The sequence below is a fragment of the Cygnus atratus genome, chromosome 5 (genome assembly GCF_013377495.2).
Source record: "Cygnus atratus isolate AKBS03 ecotype Queensland, Australia chromosome 5, CAtr_DNAZoo_HiC_assembly, whole genome shotgun sequence".
Classification (NCBI taxonomy): domain Eukaryota; kingdom Metazoa; phylum Chordata; class Aves; order Anseriformes; family Anatidae; genus Cygnus; species Cygnus atratus.
Genome location: NC_066366.1, coordinates 35,704,016 through 35,719,064, shown reverse-complemented (window position 1 = coordinate 35,719,064; position 15,049 = coordinate 35,704,016). Strand labels below are relative to the sequence as shown.

Sequence of the window (15,049 nt, the reverse complement as noted above, 5' to 3'; positions counted from 1 at the left end):
GCTCCCGGCGCGCCCCGCGGTGGGGGCGGGGCCACAGCGGCGCCCGGACTACAACTCCCGTGGTGCCCCGCGGCGCAGGGTCCGTCCGCGCGCCCCCGCCCGCCCGGCCCCGCAGCGCCCCCGTGCGGCGGCGGGGTACGGGGGGGGGGCACGGGGTCGGGGGGGGGCTGGAGCCCTTGGGGAAGGGGCCCGGGGGGGCGGGGGGGGCTGGGAAGGGCAGATTGGGGCGGGGGGAGTAGGGGGGGCCCGGGGGGGGGCGGGGGTAGGGGATTTGGGGGGGGTTGAGGGGGTTTGGGGGGAATCTGGGCGGTGTTGGGGGGTAATGGGGGGGGTTGAAGGGTATGTTGGGGGGGTTGGGGGGCTGGGGGGAGATAAATGGGGGCGTACGTTAGGGGGGGTAATGCGGGGGTACGTTGGGGGGGGGGTATGTTGGGCTAGGGGGTGCTGGGGGTCCCCCAGGGGGGTGGGGGGGACCTGGGGGGGGGGGGCACACTGGGCACAGGGGGCCTGGGGGGGAGCGGAGGTGCTTGGCAGGCATGGGGGATGGTATGGGGGGGGGCACAGGCCCTGCTGTCCCTGCTGCCCCCCCCACGGTGCTGCTCCCCGCAGAGCCCTGGGGCCGGAGGCAGCGCTGGGGATGGGGGGCGACACCGGGGGGAGCCGGGCCCTGCTGGGGGCCGCGCTGCTGGCGCTGCCCTGGGCCCCCTCGCTGGCGGCGGTGGCGGCGGGGGGGGGCCCCGAGGGCTTCGGGAGCCGTGCCGTCACCGCCACCGACGACCTGCTGTGGCGGCTGGGCCACGCCGCCTGGGCCAGGCTGGAGGGCTGGCTGGGCCCCGAGCCGCTGCGGCTGCTGGCGGAGGTGAGCCCCGGACCCCTTTCTGGGGGGGTTACGGGGACACCGGGGGGGGTTGTCGCCCCCCCAGACCCCCGAGCACCCGCTCTTCTCCCCCGCAGGGCCTGGCCGCCGTGCTGTGGCTCGTCTCCTCCGCCATCTCGGCCGCCCTGGCCGTGCTCAGCGCCATCGCGGGGGACATCCTGAGCGCCTGCGGCCTGGGCGGTGAGTGGACGTCCCAACGAAGCCGGTGACACCCCCCCCCACAGCACCACCCCCCCCCCCCCGACCCCGTTGTTTTCCCCCTCCAGGGGCCTGGCTGGTGCGCGGGGCGGCGCTGGCCCCCGGCGAGGTGCAGCGGGTGCTGCTGTGGGGGCTGGTGGCGCTGGCGGGGGCCCGGCTGCTGCCGCGGCTGCTGGGGCTGGTGCTGGCCCCGCTGCGGCCGGCGCTGCGCTGGCTGAAGCTGTGCTGCTTCCTGGGAGCCTTCCTCCGTGTGGCGGCCACCGAGGGCAGCAGCCCCACGGCGCAGGCGGCGATGCTGCTGGGGCTCTGGGGGCTCTACGTCCTGCTGGGGGGCGGCGGGGGGCACCCCCCCAGCCCCGAGGTGCGGCTGGAAGCCGCCGTCCGCAGCCTCGAGTGGAAGGTGGAGGAGCTGTGCCGGCGGCAGAGGTGGGGGGGCCCCCAGAACCGGGAGGAGGAGTGAGAGGGTGCGGGGGGGGCCTGGGTTGCCCCCCAGCCCCATGTGTGTGACCCCTGGTGTGTCCCCCGGCGTGTGCGCCCCCCACCCCGCTCGCCCCTTCCTCCACCACACGTGTGCCTGGTGACCCCGTGGGGCAGGCGCCATCCCGGCAGCCCCCGTCCCGCTGCCCCCCAAAGCTGGGGAGCCGCTCCCCGTGCCCCCCCCTCAGTGCCTTCACCGAGCCCACAGTGCTTTGTCCCCCAGGGGGCACGACAGCAGCCCCCAGCCCCAAACCCTCGCCCGCCAAAGAGCAGAGGGCAGCCTGTCCGTCCGTCCGTCTCTGGAGGTGGCTGGGGGGCGGGAAGGGGACCCCGAAGATGGGTGTCGTCCCCCCCGTGGGATGGCGGCCGTGCCCCGTGCTGCCGGCTCGGTTTGCAAGCTGCTTTTTGAACGGTTTTGGTATGCGGTGCCAAATAAATAGTTTCACAAGTGTCCTTGTGCTGCCTGGCCGACCCCGTGGGGAAGGGGTGAGCGTCACGGGGTGCTCAGGGTGCGGGTGCCTCGGTCCTGGGGGGGGACACAGAGGACGCCGGGGACGGTGGCAGGCTGGGACGTGCTGGGCCAGCGCGCGCTGTCCCCATCTGTTTGCTGAGGCGGGGGAGCAGGGGGATATCCGTGCCAGGAGCCGGCCCCGTTGCCCTCTGGCCGTCCCTGCCCTGTGCCTGGTTGCTGGGCCCCCTCGGCCCCCCTGCCTGGCCATGCTTGCGCCCCGTGTCCCCAGCTCTCCCAGTGCCCACGGTGTCCCCAGTCCCCCCAGTGCTTCCAGTCCCTCCCGGTGCTCCTAGTCCCTCCAGTGTTCCTAGTTCTTCCAGTGCCCCCAGTCCCTCCAGTGCCCCCAATCCCCCCAGTCCCCTCAGCCCTTCCCATTCCACTCAGTGTGCCCAGTACCCCCCAGTGTCCCCAATTCTTCAAGTGCCCCCAGTTCTTCCAGTGTCCTCAGTCCCCTCAGTGTCCTCAGTCCCTCCAGTGCCTCCAGTCCCTCCCGGTGTCCCCAGTCCTTTCAGTGCCCCCTTTTCTCCCAGCGTGCCTAGTCCCACCAGCGTCCCCCATCCCTCCCAGTCCCGCCCAGTGGCCCCAGTCCCCCCCCAGTGGCCCCCACCCCTCCCGGTCCCCCCCAGCGCCCCCGGCCGCCCCGCCCGCCGGGGGTCCCGGTGCGCCCGGCGCTGCGCGCCCCGGCGCGGGGCCCGGGGCCGGGAGTTTAGGACCCGGCGGGGCGAGGCGGCGCCGGTGCCGGTCCCGCCCCGGCCCCATTGTCTGGGCGCGGAGGCGGAGGGACGGCAGCGGCGGCGCCGCTCGCACGGACGCGCCGCGGAGCCCTCCCGGCCCCGGTACCGGCCCCGGTACCGGCCATGGCCCCGGCCCCGGGGGCCCGCCTGGCGCTGCTGGCCGCCGCCCTGCTCGGGGCATCAGGTGAGCGCGGCCCCGTCGGCACCGGCACCGGGCACCGGGCACCGGCAGCGGCACCGGTAGCGGTACCGGCACCGGCAGCCCGGGATCCGCGCCCCCCGGCATCTGCTCCCTCCTGGGATCCGCCGGGAATCCGCTCCCCGCGCCGCACCGGGATCCGGCGGGGATTCCCCCGCGCACAGCGGATCCCCTGTGATCCGCGCGGTGCCCCCCCCCGCCCCTTCTGACCGGATTCCCCGGGATCCGGCTGGGACCGGCCCCGTGCGACCCCCGGGCTCCGGCCGCCCCCCGCCTGGATCCGACCCTGCGGGACCCAGCTCCCCGCCCGCACACCGCGGCGCTCCCCCAGCCCCGGGGGGTTGGGGCCGGGACCAGCGTGTCCCCCCCCCGGCACCCAGCACCCGTGGGAACGGGGACCCCTCGGGCCCCCCACCTCGGGGCACCCCCGGGGGGCGGCACCGGCTCCTCTCCCTGCGCGCCCCAGAGCGAAGCCCTGGGGTAGGGGCTGCGGCCCCCGTGCCCCCCCTGCCCCTCCGAGGCCGGTGACAGCGGTCCCCGTCCCCGCAGCGAGCGGCGACTGGGCCCCCCCGGAGCCCGTGTTCCTGCCGGCGGAGCTGGAGGTGCTGGCTGTGCCCGAGCACTACCGGCTGCAGCGGGCGGACGGGGACCTGCCCGCCAACACCTCCCTGCGTGCCCGCACCGAGACCTTCCTGCTGCTGCCACACATCTCCGGCGCCCAGCCGCTGCTCCGGGCGTCCTACCCACCCTTCACCACCCGGCAGGTAATGCCACCCCCTCCGGCCCCTCACAGCCCCGGGGCTGCCGGGACCCCGCCAGCATCCCCGTCTGTTCCAGGAGGTGCCCACTGAGAGCCCCCCGGAGAAGGACGGCTGGGCTGTCCGCGCCGTGTCCCTGGAGAGCGCCGTGTCCCCAGACGAGCCCTTTGCCCGCGTTCTCTTCCACCTGCGGGGCCCCGACTGGCTGCCTGGGCAGCGGGACCGGCGCGGGGAGCGGGAGCACCCCGGGGAGCGGGACTTGCCCTGCGTCACCCTCCATGCCCACCACCGTGGCCGGGTGGCACGGGGCGCCTGCCGCCTGCAGGTTGGTGCTGCCCACTGGGGCTGGGGGACCCCGCTTTGGCTCCCCCCCTTCCTCTGAGCCTGCTGTCCCTGTATCCCCCCCAGGCTCCTCTGGGCGTCTGCGTGGTGGAGCTGGAGATCCCCCCCCGCTGGTTCTCCCCGGCCGCCCCTGCCCCGCGAGCCCCCCTGGAGCCGGCCGAGCTGCACTATGGTGTGGTGGGGCCAGGGGCATGCGGCCGCGTGGGGGGCCGGGGGGGGGACGCGGGGCCACGGGAGGCCCCGCGGTACCTGGGACCGCTGGAGCTGCGTGTGGCGGCGCCGGCACGGCGGCAGGAGGTGCGGCTGGACGAGCGGGTGCTGCTGCGCGTCCCCGACGCCACGCTGCGCCCCGGGCAGCGCTTTGCCGCCACCCTCGCCCTGCGGCACAACTTCACCGCCCAGCAGCTGACGCTGCGGTGAGACCCCGGGTGTGGGGATGGGAGCGGGAGGCAGGGGTCGGGGGGGCCACAGTGTGATGCGTCCCGTGTCCCCCCCACACCTTGTCCCCCAGGATCAAGGCCAAGAAGGGGCTGCTGGTGGTGGCAGCCCGACCCGTGGACCCTGCCTGGGCCATCCAGCTGGAGCGCACCCGCGGCCCCAAGCACTGGACGGCCATGGTGACGTGCCGGCGGAGCGGGGACGCCCGTGGGGACTGGAGGTAGGGGCAGCAGTGCCAGAGGGAGCTTCTGCATGGTGCCCAGTGTAGCCCAGTATGGCCCTGCTGGGGCACGGGGACCTGTGCGTTGCACCGCTCCCATCCCAGTATGGCCCAACAGGGGGACTGGGGCTGTGGGATAGCCCCCATTCAAGTCATAGATTGCAGGACAGCTCCATCCCAGTAGATCCCAGTTGGGGTTGTGGGTGGCCCCATCCCAGTAGCTCCCAGCCCGGGACACGACTTTGCAGGGCATCGGAGACGGTCGAGTTCCTGCACCTGGACCTGGCAGTGGAGAATGGGACAGGGGGGCTGGCGCCGGCGCGGCCCCTCACCTGGCAGGTGGAGTACCCCGGCCAGGACCCCGAGGCGCAGAAGGACAAGCTGGTGTGGGAGGTGCAGGTGTCGGAGCGGGACGTGCGCGCCCTCGTCCCCTTGGTGCAGGTGGGTGCCCCCCCGGTGTCCATCCCCCCCGACCTCCCTGCTGTGCTGCGCTCTCAGCCCCGCTCTGCCCGCAGGAGCTGGAGCTGGTGAACACGGCCCCGCTGACCGGCGTCCCCCGCGCTGTGCCGGTGACGCTGGTGACGGTGGAGGCGGGGGGCGGCGTGGCCGAGGTCACCGAGCCGCTGGGCTGCGAGTCGGCTGACAAGCAGGTGCTGCAGGTGAGTGGGGTCCCGGCCCCCCTGGAACTCCCTCCCGGGGGGCTGCCAGCCCCCTACCCCTCTGTGTCTCCCCTCCCCAGGTGGCAGACAGCTGCGACGCAGTGTTCGTGGGGGGCAAGGAGAGCCGGGGGGCACGGGGGGCACGGGTGGATTTCTGGTCACGCCGCCTGCACGCCTCTCTGCTCTTCACCGTCTGGGCCCCGCTGCTGCCGCTCCGCATCCAGCTCGGTGACACCACCCTGGAGCAGGTGCGGGGCTGGCGCCTGCCCGGTGCCACCGAGAGGTGAGATGGTCCCACCGCCAAACCGCTGTCACCAGCCACCGCCGTGGCATGGGCCAGGAGGGAGCTGGAAGCAGGAGGAGGTGCTGAGCCCCACGGCACTCGTGCTGCATGTCCCTGCCCCACTAAGCCCCGAGGCACTTGGGACACATCCCTGCCGTGCTGAGCCCCCTGGCACTCATGCCACGTCCTCCTGCCACACCCCACGGCATGCCCCCTGCCCCACAGAGCCCTGTAGGGCTGGCGATGGACATATCCCTTTGTCCCCAGTGCTGACGGGGAGGCGGATGAGCCCGGGGAGGAGGCTGAGCGGCGGGCGCGGGGTTGCCGGCCCCAATACCAGCGCACGTCAGTGCGGTTCCTGGCGCACTTCGTGGCGCACCCACGGGACGGTGGCCATCACCTCTCCTACCTGCCTGGCCCCCAGTGGCTGCTGGATGTCACCCACCTGGTGGCTGGCCGGGCACGTGTGCAGGACCCCCGTGTGGCGTCGCTGGAGGGGGACACCGTGGTGGTCGGCCGGGAGCCCGGCGTCACCTCTGTGGAGGTAGGCTTGGGGTGCGCCGTTCAGGGAGGCGTGAGGCTGGAGGGGTGGCGGTGCTGGGGCTGGGAAGGGGCCTGACGAGGTGCCCCCTGTGCCCCCAGGTCCGCTCCCCTGTCTCGGACTCCATCCTGGGCGAGCAGACGCTGGTGGTGTCGGAGGAGAAGGTGACGGTGACAGAGCTGCGTGCCCAGGTGGTGGCGGGGCTGGCGCTGGCGCTGCGGACGGAGCCAGGCCACCCCGGTGTGGTCACGGCCACCTGCCAGGGGATGGCCACGCTGCGGGCCCCCAAGCAGGTGAGGGGGCTGCGGGGAGGTGTGGGGGTGCTCGCGGTGCCCTGAGCCCTGGTGTCATCCCCGGCGTCCTGGCAGGAGGCAACGCTGTCTGTGTGGCTGTCCTTCTCCGACGGCACGCTGGCCCCGCTGGAGCTGTACGGCTGGCAGGATGTGGCGCTGGCCGTGGCCTCGCTGGATCCTGCCGTGGTCACCGTCACGGGGGGCTTGCCCGGGGCCCCCGCCTGGCGCCCACGGATGCTGGCCGAGGGGCTGGGGCGGGGGGCCCTGCTGCAGCTCAGCCTGCACCCCCCGGATGCCTGCCGCCGCGGCCGGCACCGGGCGGCCGCTCTGGCCACCGGCTCTGCCTGGCTGGAGGTGGGGGCTGCCCAGCGTGGGGCCCCCCCTGGCAGCCCCCGGCCCCCCGCACCCTTCCCGCGGGCCGAGGGGGCCATGTCGGGGGAGGCGGTGACGGCGGCCGGTGAGCCCCGCAGGAGGAACCCCGGTGGTGTGGGACCGGCCTCCACCAAGCTGCAGGGGCTGGGGTCTTCCTCTGAGGAGGAGGAGGAGCAGGGGGAGGAAGTCCGCGGCCGTGCTGGCAGAGAGGAGGAGGAGGAGGAGGAAGAGGAGATGGTGAAGGCCCCGGCGCGGGTGACTGACCTGGAGATCGGCATGTACGTCCTGTTGGGCGTCTTCTGCCTGGCCATCTTCATCTTCCTCGTCAACTGCATCTTCTTCGTGCTGCGATACCAGCAGAAGGAGTCCCCCGACGCCGGTGCGGCCCCCTCGGCCCCCCAGCCCCACAACTGGGTCTGGCTGGGCACCGACCAGGAGGAGCTGAGCCGGCAGCTGGACCGCCAGCAGCCGGAGCCCCCTGCCCTGCCGCCCCCCCAGGCGGGCACGGAGGCCGGGCGCTGCTGCTGCGGGGACCCCCAGGTACCCGATGCGGGGCCTCCCCCCGGTGCCCCGCCGCCACCCGGCACCCCCCTGGCCCGCAAGGAGGGGGCTGCGCCAGGGGGCGGCCGGCGGAAGCGTGTGGAGTTTGTCACCTTCGCGCCGCCCCGTGCCCCCGAGGAGCCCCCCCAGCCCGCCCCCAACGTCCAGTCCATCCTCGTGGCCAGCGAGGACGACATCCGCTGGGTGTGCGAGGACATGGGGCTGCGGGACCCGGAGGAGCTCAGGAGCTACATGGAGAGGATCCGGGGCAGCTCCTGACCCCGGGGGCAGCTCCTGCCCACCCCCCCCTCCCCGAGCTGGCACTGCCCCAGGAGCACCTGTATGGGACTGGCCTCCTCCCTGTCCCCGTCCCTCCTGGGGGCCTGAGCCCTGCCCCGGCAGGGACACCGGAGGGCCTGGCCCCACAGGCTGTTGGGGTGGCAGCCGCCCGCCCCGCGGCATCCCTCCTGGGGGGCTGCCGTGGTGCCGGAGGGCGCGGGGAGGCTGCGGCGGTCCCCCCCTTGCTGTGGGTCTCATTGCGACGTTGTGTTCATAGTGCTGATGATGAGTCCTGTGGTCCGACCCAGGGAGCGCCCCGCTCCCCCTCTCCCCCCGGCCACACGTCCGTTTTGTATCCATAACGCTGTGAGATGGGGCCGCTGCGGGGGCCTGTTATTTATGGAAGATTTTTAATTCTGACGTTGTTACAAAAATAAAATATTTAAAAAAGCGGAGCGGCTCCCGTGCCGTGGTGTTGCTGGAGCAGGCAGGGGCTGGGTGCTGGGGGTGCCGTGGTGCTGCCGGCACGGCCGGGCTCCGCCAGGCACAGCGGGGCTGTGAGGACAGCCACGGGCCGTTCGCCTTCTCCGGCTCCTCTCCTCCCAAGCCCAGTGGCTCAGAGGGGGGGGTGAAGGGCTGCGGGGGGGGGGGGGAGAGGTGGTGTGAAGCTCTGACACCCGTGGGTGCCTGCCCACGGCCTCACCAGCGTCCACCTCACCCCCAGAAAATGGTGGAGGGGGAGGGAGCCTCACATGGAGCTCTTTCACCCCAGGGAGCTCCCAGAGCCTGGGGGGACCCCACTCGCCCTGTGCTGCCCAGCCCAGGTCCCTGGAACGTGGGGATGTTGGGAGCTGTGCAGCATGGCTCCCACAAGACCCTCATCCTGGGGGTCCCGAGCGCGATGCAGTGTGGCACCGCAAGGTCCCGCAGTGCCTTGAGCTGCTCCCGAAGCATGGCGGGGACCCTGAGAGCACGTGGCGTGGTCCCCGAGCGAGGGCCACCTCCGTCTGCCCCCGGGGTGCCGCTTCCCCCGGGGCGCGCAGTGGTTTGCTGTGGCAGGATGGAGCCACCCCCACACTCAGCCCCGGGGTGCTGGGCTGGCTTCCTGCACACCTCAGCCAGACACGGAGCGAGCGGCGCCACGGGGCCACGTCCCAGCCACGTCCCCAGCGCTGAGCACGGCAGTGGGAAGGGGGGAGCGCCATGGGGCTGCCCGGCAGCCGGTGAGGATGGAGGTGCTGTGCCTGCTCGTGGCGGCTCTCTGTGCCGCGGCTCCCAGACCAGGTATGGCGCCGTCCCCGGCCTTTCCCCCAGCCTCCTCTGCGTGCCAGGGGTGTCACCAGCATCGCTTCGGGTTCGGTGTGGAGCGAGGATGCTCTGCAGATGTGGCCTCCTTTCCCTCCATGAGGTGGTCAGCAGGGTCCAACCGTCACCTCGCCTTGCTGCATCCCTGCTTGGGGGCTGTTGAGCTCGGGAACCCCAAAGGTGCTCCCTGGGCTGTCCTGTCCCTGCTCCTCCCGAGCAGAGGATGGTGTGGGCAGGACCCCGACCCGCTCTGGCAAGGGGCTGCATGGCTGCTGCACTGCTCCCCAAAATATTTCTCCAGCGATTTTATGGGTGCCTGCGCACCTCAGCAGCCCCCAAGGTGGCAGTGGCGGGACTCGCCCCTCTGCTGCTTGGCTCGAGGATGCTTCCCCTGCTCTTCCCTGCTGCGGGGACCCCCAGGCTCCCTCTTGTGTCCCCCCAATGCTGTCAGGTAGGTGAAATGCTTTGCCATCGGCATGCCCGTTCCCTGCAGGCACGAGCCAAAAGGATCCCATCCTGCCTTATCCCATCACCGGCCGCCACTTTTGGAGCAGATTTTGAGCTCCAGTAGGGTTCAGGGCGGTTTCACACCTGAAATGGCTGACAGAAGCAGCTGCCAGCCCTGCTGCTGGTTGATCTGTGACCGATCGTCAGTGCCTGCGCTCCAGCTGACGGCTCCCACTGCCCCCGTCCTGCCACGTCCAGGGGCTGCGGGCTGGGTTCCCCGTGGAGCAGCAGCCTGAGCCGTGCCCAGCTCACAGGGAAAACTGTTTTTTTGCACAAGACTGTTGTTTCGCAGATGATGGGAATGAAGCGTGTTGTTTCCTGTGGAGTATCGCTGAGCGAAGGTGAAAGCAGGCTTTACCACCACCGCAGGCTGATGCGCTGCAAAAAGTGCCCTTGTTTTTGTAAGAAACCATCTCTGCAATAGCTGCTCCTCTTCCTGAGCTGAGGAGCGAGGCCTGAGGCTGCGAGCTTGCAGCCCGTTACTTACAGCGGAGGCGGAACAGATTTTGCCAGCAGCATGTGCACGGTGCCTTGCACGCAGCAGCTTTGCCCTCGCAGCCTTCTGCCTGCAGCCACCCCAGTGGCGACGTCCAGGCAGCACCAAAAGCCCCGGCTGGGCCTGGCCGGGCAGCAGGAGCTGTGCTGGGAGCTCCCCCAAAGCAGCCCTGGATCGTGTCCCCCTACACCGGGAGGCTGATGTGTAGTCACAGACGTTGGGTTTTAGGAGCGCGAGAGCCATTGCTGCATGGGCCTCACCGGGCCCCCATTTTGTGGCAGCCTCTAGGTGCCATTTTGTGCATCCTTCCCCAGCACAACTCCACTCGCTGGGGGGCCGAGGCGTACACCCTCGCACCCTCTCCAGGTGTCCCCACATGGGGCTTGGGCAGCCTGGTGGCTTTGAGGGTGAATGGGGGATGTCGGTGGTGGACGCGGGGGCACGTCGTGGCCAGGGGTGTGGTGGCTCTGGCTGTGTGTCTGTCTGTCGGCACAGCCGTCCGTCCATGCCGTCTTTCAACTGCATCTCCCTGACCGCCTCCTGCCCGGCGCCCGTGGTGGGGACACGGCTGGGGCGAGGGCACGGGGTGGGAGAACAGGGCCAGGGGCTCCCAGAGCTCAGCCCCAAACCTCTGACCCCTCCACACAGCCCCGGCGGAGCCAAGGGGGGCCCCCACCAGGGCAAAGAGCGGCGCGGCTGGGAATGCTTCAGTGGAACCAGGTGAGAGCGGGTGTCCTGGGGGGGGCAGCCAGAACCAGGGCCCCTCCGGCACCCTCCACCCATGCCGTCCGCAGGTCCCCCCGTCGAGGACATGCTGCGCCTGGCTGGCGGCAGCAACCACTGCGAGGGTACGGTGCAGGTGCTGCAGGGGGGCCGCTGGCTGCCCGTGTGCCAGCGGTCCTGGCACACTGCAGCCTCCCAGGAGCTCTGCCACCGCCTGCACTGCGGGGATACCGAGGAGGACGCCATGCAGCCGAGCCTGCTGGGGGAAGGGGACAGCACCGATGGCTGCCCCGTGGTCATGGCCAACTGCAGCGGCTGGGGGCTGGAGCCGTGCTGGCTGCGCTTGGCCACCGAGCCAGGCTGCTGCGCCGCGGGGCCGGCTCGTGTCACCTGCACGGGTAAGAGCCACCAGGGCATACTGGCGCCAGGACGAGCCGGTGGCCACCACCGCACCCTCCCGGCACATGGGGGCTCCTGGAGGTGCCAGCAGCGCTCCTCCATCCCGACAGGTGCCCCAGCACTGCGGCTGGCGGGCGGCCGGAGCCGCTGCGAGGGCCGCGTGGAGCTGCGGCAGGCGGGCGTCTGGGGCACGGTGTGCGACGACGGCTGGGACCTGGCCGACGCCGCGGTGGTGTGCCGGCAGCTGGGCTGCGGCTGGGCCCTGCACGCCCGCGGCGATGCCTCCTTCGGCAGGGGCAGCGGGCCCATCTTGCGGGACGAGGTGAGCTGCGGCGGGCACGAGCAGTGGCTCTGGGAGTGCCCGGCCATGGGCGAGCACGACTGCCATCACAAAGAGGACGCCGGCGTGGTGTGCTCCGGTGGGTCCCCGTGCTGTGCTGCGGCCACGCGTCCCTGGGGAATGAGGGCAGCCCCGGGCACACGCCCCCACTGTGCCCCCTCCCTGCAGAGCACCAGGAATGGCGGCTCTCTGGGGGCCGTGACGGCTGCGCGGGGCGCGTGGAGGTGTTTTTCCGTGGGACGTGGAGCACGGTGTGCGACAACTCCTGGTACCAGGTGGAGGCAGCCGTGCTGTGCCACACGCTGGGCTGTGGGGAGCCCCTGGAGAGGCCGTCCTTCCACCACACGCTGCCCACCAAGATGCTCTACGTGTGCTCGAGCTTGCAGCCCTCGCTGGCGCACTGCCGCTGGACCTACAACAAGTCGGCGCCTTGCCATCAGTCCCGTGCGGCCGGTGTGGTCTGCAACGGTACGGGACCCCTGGCACTGCAGGGTGGGGTCCCTGCTGGTGACCGCCCCAGCAGGAGGGCTGCAGCCTCTCCCCTCCCCTCCTGCAGGCTCCCAGGGCTTGCAGACACCAGCCCCGACAGTGACGGTGACACCGAGCAGCATCACGGTGCTCAGCAGTGAGTTCCCCACACCGTGGGTCGGGGGGGGGTGTTAATGGGGCTGCAGCCTTCCCCTGTTCTGGGGGGGAGCCGTAGGGTGGGAGGGCATTGTGGGCATCACAGCCTGTGTCCGTTCTCTGCCACAGCTGAGGAGGGCTCTGTGGCTGGGGACACGCAGTCCCTCCTGCACGTGCCCCTCTTCATCCCATGCCTGGTCCTGGCGGCACTGCTCCTGCTCACCCTGCTGGCCTTCACCATCGCTCTGCTGAGGCTGAGGAAGAGGAGTGGTAAGGAGCACCCCCAAGGGTGCGGAGGCTGCAGACGGGCGATGCCCTCCAGCTGCATCCCAAGCACCCCCTCTTTCCCCACAGCCCTCACCGTGTGCCCCCCTGGGCCGGTCCTGGTTACCAACAGCACCCAGGGCCCCGACGTGCCCTCTGGGACCTGCAAGAACTACAGGGAGATGCCCCCCAGCCTCCCCAAGGAACCAGGTGGGTCTGGCGGCCACCTGCCCCGTTAGCCCCCGTTAACCCCCGTTAGCCCCCATCAGCCCCATCTCGCCCCACAGCCCCTTCGCCCGTGACCCTTCCTGCTGCCAAGGGCTCTGACTCCTCTGACTCCGACTACGAACACTACGACTTCAGCAGCAAGCCGCCCGTGGCCCTCTCCACCTTCTACAGTGAGCCCCCCCCAGCAGCCCCCTGCCACCCCGGGTCCCCCTGGCTGACCGGGTCCCCCCCCTGCCCTCCCGCAGACTCGCTGCGCAGGCGGCCGGGCGAGCAGCAGCTGGGCGAGCAGCTGCACCCGTTGGTGCCCAACCAGGACGGGATGGAGCCGTTCCCTGCAGAAGGTGTGCCAGCCCCCGTCCCTCTGTCCCTCAGCACCGTCCGTCTGCCTGCCCACGGGCGGGCGAGCGAGCAGTGTGGCCCCGATCCCCGGGTGACATATGGCCCATGCCCTGCAGTGCCAGCGACGACGCTGTGTTCCCCACCGTGGGGCAGGGCAAACAGCTTGTCCTCCTCCTCCTCCTCTTCCTCCTCCATGGAGCCCTACTGCAATGAGAGCGCACCCCCCCTGCATGCCTGGCCCTGCCCGCAGCCCCTGGCCTGCAGCCCCCCCCAGCAGGCAGCACCCACAGCCCCTGGCTGCACCCTACAGCCATGCACCGGTGAGCACGGGCAGCGGGCTGCAAGGGGACGGGGATGGCAGCCCGGATGGGGACAGCCCCCGGGGTGGGTATGGGGATGGTGAGACCCCCCCCCGGGGATGGGAATGGGGAGGTGAGACCCCCCCCAGAGATGGGAATGGAGATGAGGACAGCCCCAGAGATGGGAATGGGGTTGGTGAGACTCCAAGGATGGGAATGGGGATGGGGACAGCCCCAGGGGTGGGAATGGGGATGGTGAGACCCCAAGGACGGGATCAAGGATGGGGACAGTCCTGGGAAGGGCCACGTGGGTGCTGGGGGGGTGGCAGCAGGGATGGGAGGTGCCAGTGTAAGCCCCTGCCTCCCCCAGTGCCCCTGGCCATGCCCTGCCTGCCCGATCCAGCGCTCGCCCAGCCCCAGGTACAAGTGCCTCCAGCAGCCACCGACCCTGCAGACAGCTCCAGCACCTCCTCGGGGGAGTGGTATGAGAACGTGCAGGGCACAGAGCCGCCAGGGTACCCATCCCCACACCACGGTGAGGACCCCGTGCTGGCGGGGCTCCTGCCCCCAGCCTCCCCCCATGGCCCTGCTCTGCCTGATGGGCTCATCCCTGCAGGCTGGCCGGCTCCATCCTGCCCGCCGGCGCAGGATCCCAACTCCTCTGAGAGCAGCGACTACGATGACATCCAGAGCTCTGGCTGCTGAGGATGGGGATGGGCAGCACTGGGCGGTGGGAAGGGGGCTGCGGGCGCTGTGGAGGACTCGCGACCACGCTGTTTACATCTCCTTGGGACTTCTCCGTCTGCCTCCTCCGTGTTGGGGCATGGGCAGAGGCGCAGGGGCTCCCGGGGGGATGCTCGGTGCAGGCTGTGCCAGGCTACGTGTTTCCATTAAAAGCTTTTCCCAGCTTGTCACCGTGTCCCTGGGCCACGGGGATGGCTGCTCAGCGGCCCCGCAGTGAGGCTGGGTCTCCAGATGCTCCCGAGGGCTGCTGTCCCCAACACCCTGTGGCAGAGCTCCCCTCCCCAGCCCTCGGTCCTCCCCATCCCGGGCCACCCTCTCAGGGATGTGCTGGCCACCGTAGCCAGCCCAGCCCACAGGCAGCACCCAGCGATCGCAGTGGGGGCCCCAAGCACCCCAAACGCCCGCCCTCACCACGTGCTCCTTCACGGGGAAGCCAAGCTCCCTGACGCTGCCTGGGGCTCCGACCTGCCGCAGTGGAAAATTTGCCCCCCGCCACATCCTTCAGCTGTTTACCGAGCCGAGCGGCTCTGGCAGCCCAGAACAAAGGGGCCATGCCGCAACAACGGAGGAAGCACCAAAATAGCAACAAAGCCCCAGACAAAGGGCAGAGAAGACGAGAGGCGAGAGCGGGGCTGGGAGCAGCACCCGCTGTGGCACGCGGTGCCCGTGGGGTGCCTGGGGCAGGGACGTGGGGCCTGGTCTGCGATTTGTGAGCCTCTGCGCCGCGTGGATGCCATCGGCCGGGGACATTCGTGCAGCCGTGCGACAGCACTGGGCGCTCGGCGGTGCTGCTTTCACCACCACCGGTGCAACGGCGGTGTGCTGGCAGCCAGCAGGCTGCTCCTGCCCATCAGCAGGCTTCTCACGGGCAGGGAGCACATCAGCACGTCCCATCGCTCTCCCCCGGCCCCTCCAGAACGATATTACAGCCGTCAGCTGCCGCAGCACACGGATGGTGCCGAGCTGGCTCGCGCTGCCAGCAGCTTGCAGGGATGCTGAGAGCTGCAGCTCCTCTGGAGGAAGGGAGGGCTGGACCCCAGCACCCGCATCCGCCCGGTTC

The 15,049-nt window shown here is 71.2% G+C and overlaps 3 protein-coding genes across 3 annotated transcripts; all 3 read left to right on the top strand.

Moving 5' to 3' along the window:
- Positions 1–2,003, top strand: TMEM109 (transmembrane protein 109). The gene is made up of 4 exons (XM_035539199.2): positions 1–79; positions 610–859; positions 955–1,057; positions 1,144–2,003. Exons 2-4 carry the CDS (start codon positions 638–640, stop codon positions 1,533–1,535), a joined length of 717 nt encoding a protein of 238 aa, XP_035395092.1. The 5' UTR covers positions 1–79; positions 610–637; the 3' UTR covers positions 1,536–2,003.
- A 917-nt stretch (positions 2,004–2,920) lies between these two features.
- Positions 2,921–8,172, top strand: TMEM132A (transmembrane protein 132A). The gene is made up of 11 exons (XM_050711292.1): positions 2,921–2,981; positions 3,546–3,760; positions 3,834–4,079; positions 4,163–4,512; positions 4,608–4,754; positions 5,003–5,195; positions 5,270–5,413; positions 5,494–5,696; positions 5,964–6,240; positions 6,339–6,530; positions 6,606–8,172. Exons 1-11 carry the CDS (start codon positions 2,921–2,923, stop codon positions 7,719–7,721), a joined length of 3,144 nt encoding a protein of 1,047 aa, XP_050567249.1. The 3' UTR covers positions 7,722–8,172.
- A 2,638-nt stretch (positions 8,173–10,810) lies between these two features.
- CD6 (CD6 molecule) lies at positions 10,811–13,950 on the top strand. Its single transcript, XM_050711124.1, has 11 exons — positions 10,811–11,150; positions 11,262–11,570; positions 11,660–11,959; positions 12,048–12,116; positions 12,245–12,385; positions 12,470–12,589; positions 12,667–12,777; positions 12,853–12,948; positions 13,063–13,242; positions 13,616–13,780; positions 13,862–13,950. The coding sequence occupies exons 1-11, from the start codon at positions 10,811–10,813 to the stop codon at positions 13,948–13,950; spliced, it is 1,920 nt and encodes a 639-aa protein (XP_050567081.1).
- The last annotated feature ends 1,099 nt before the right edge of the window (positions 13,951–15,049 follow it).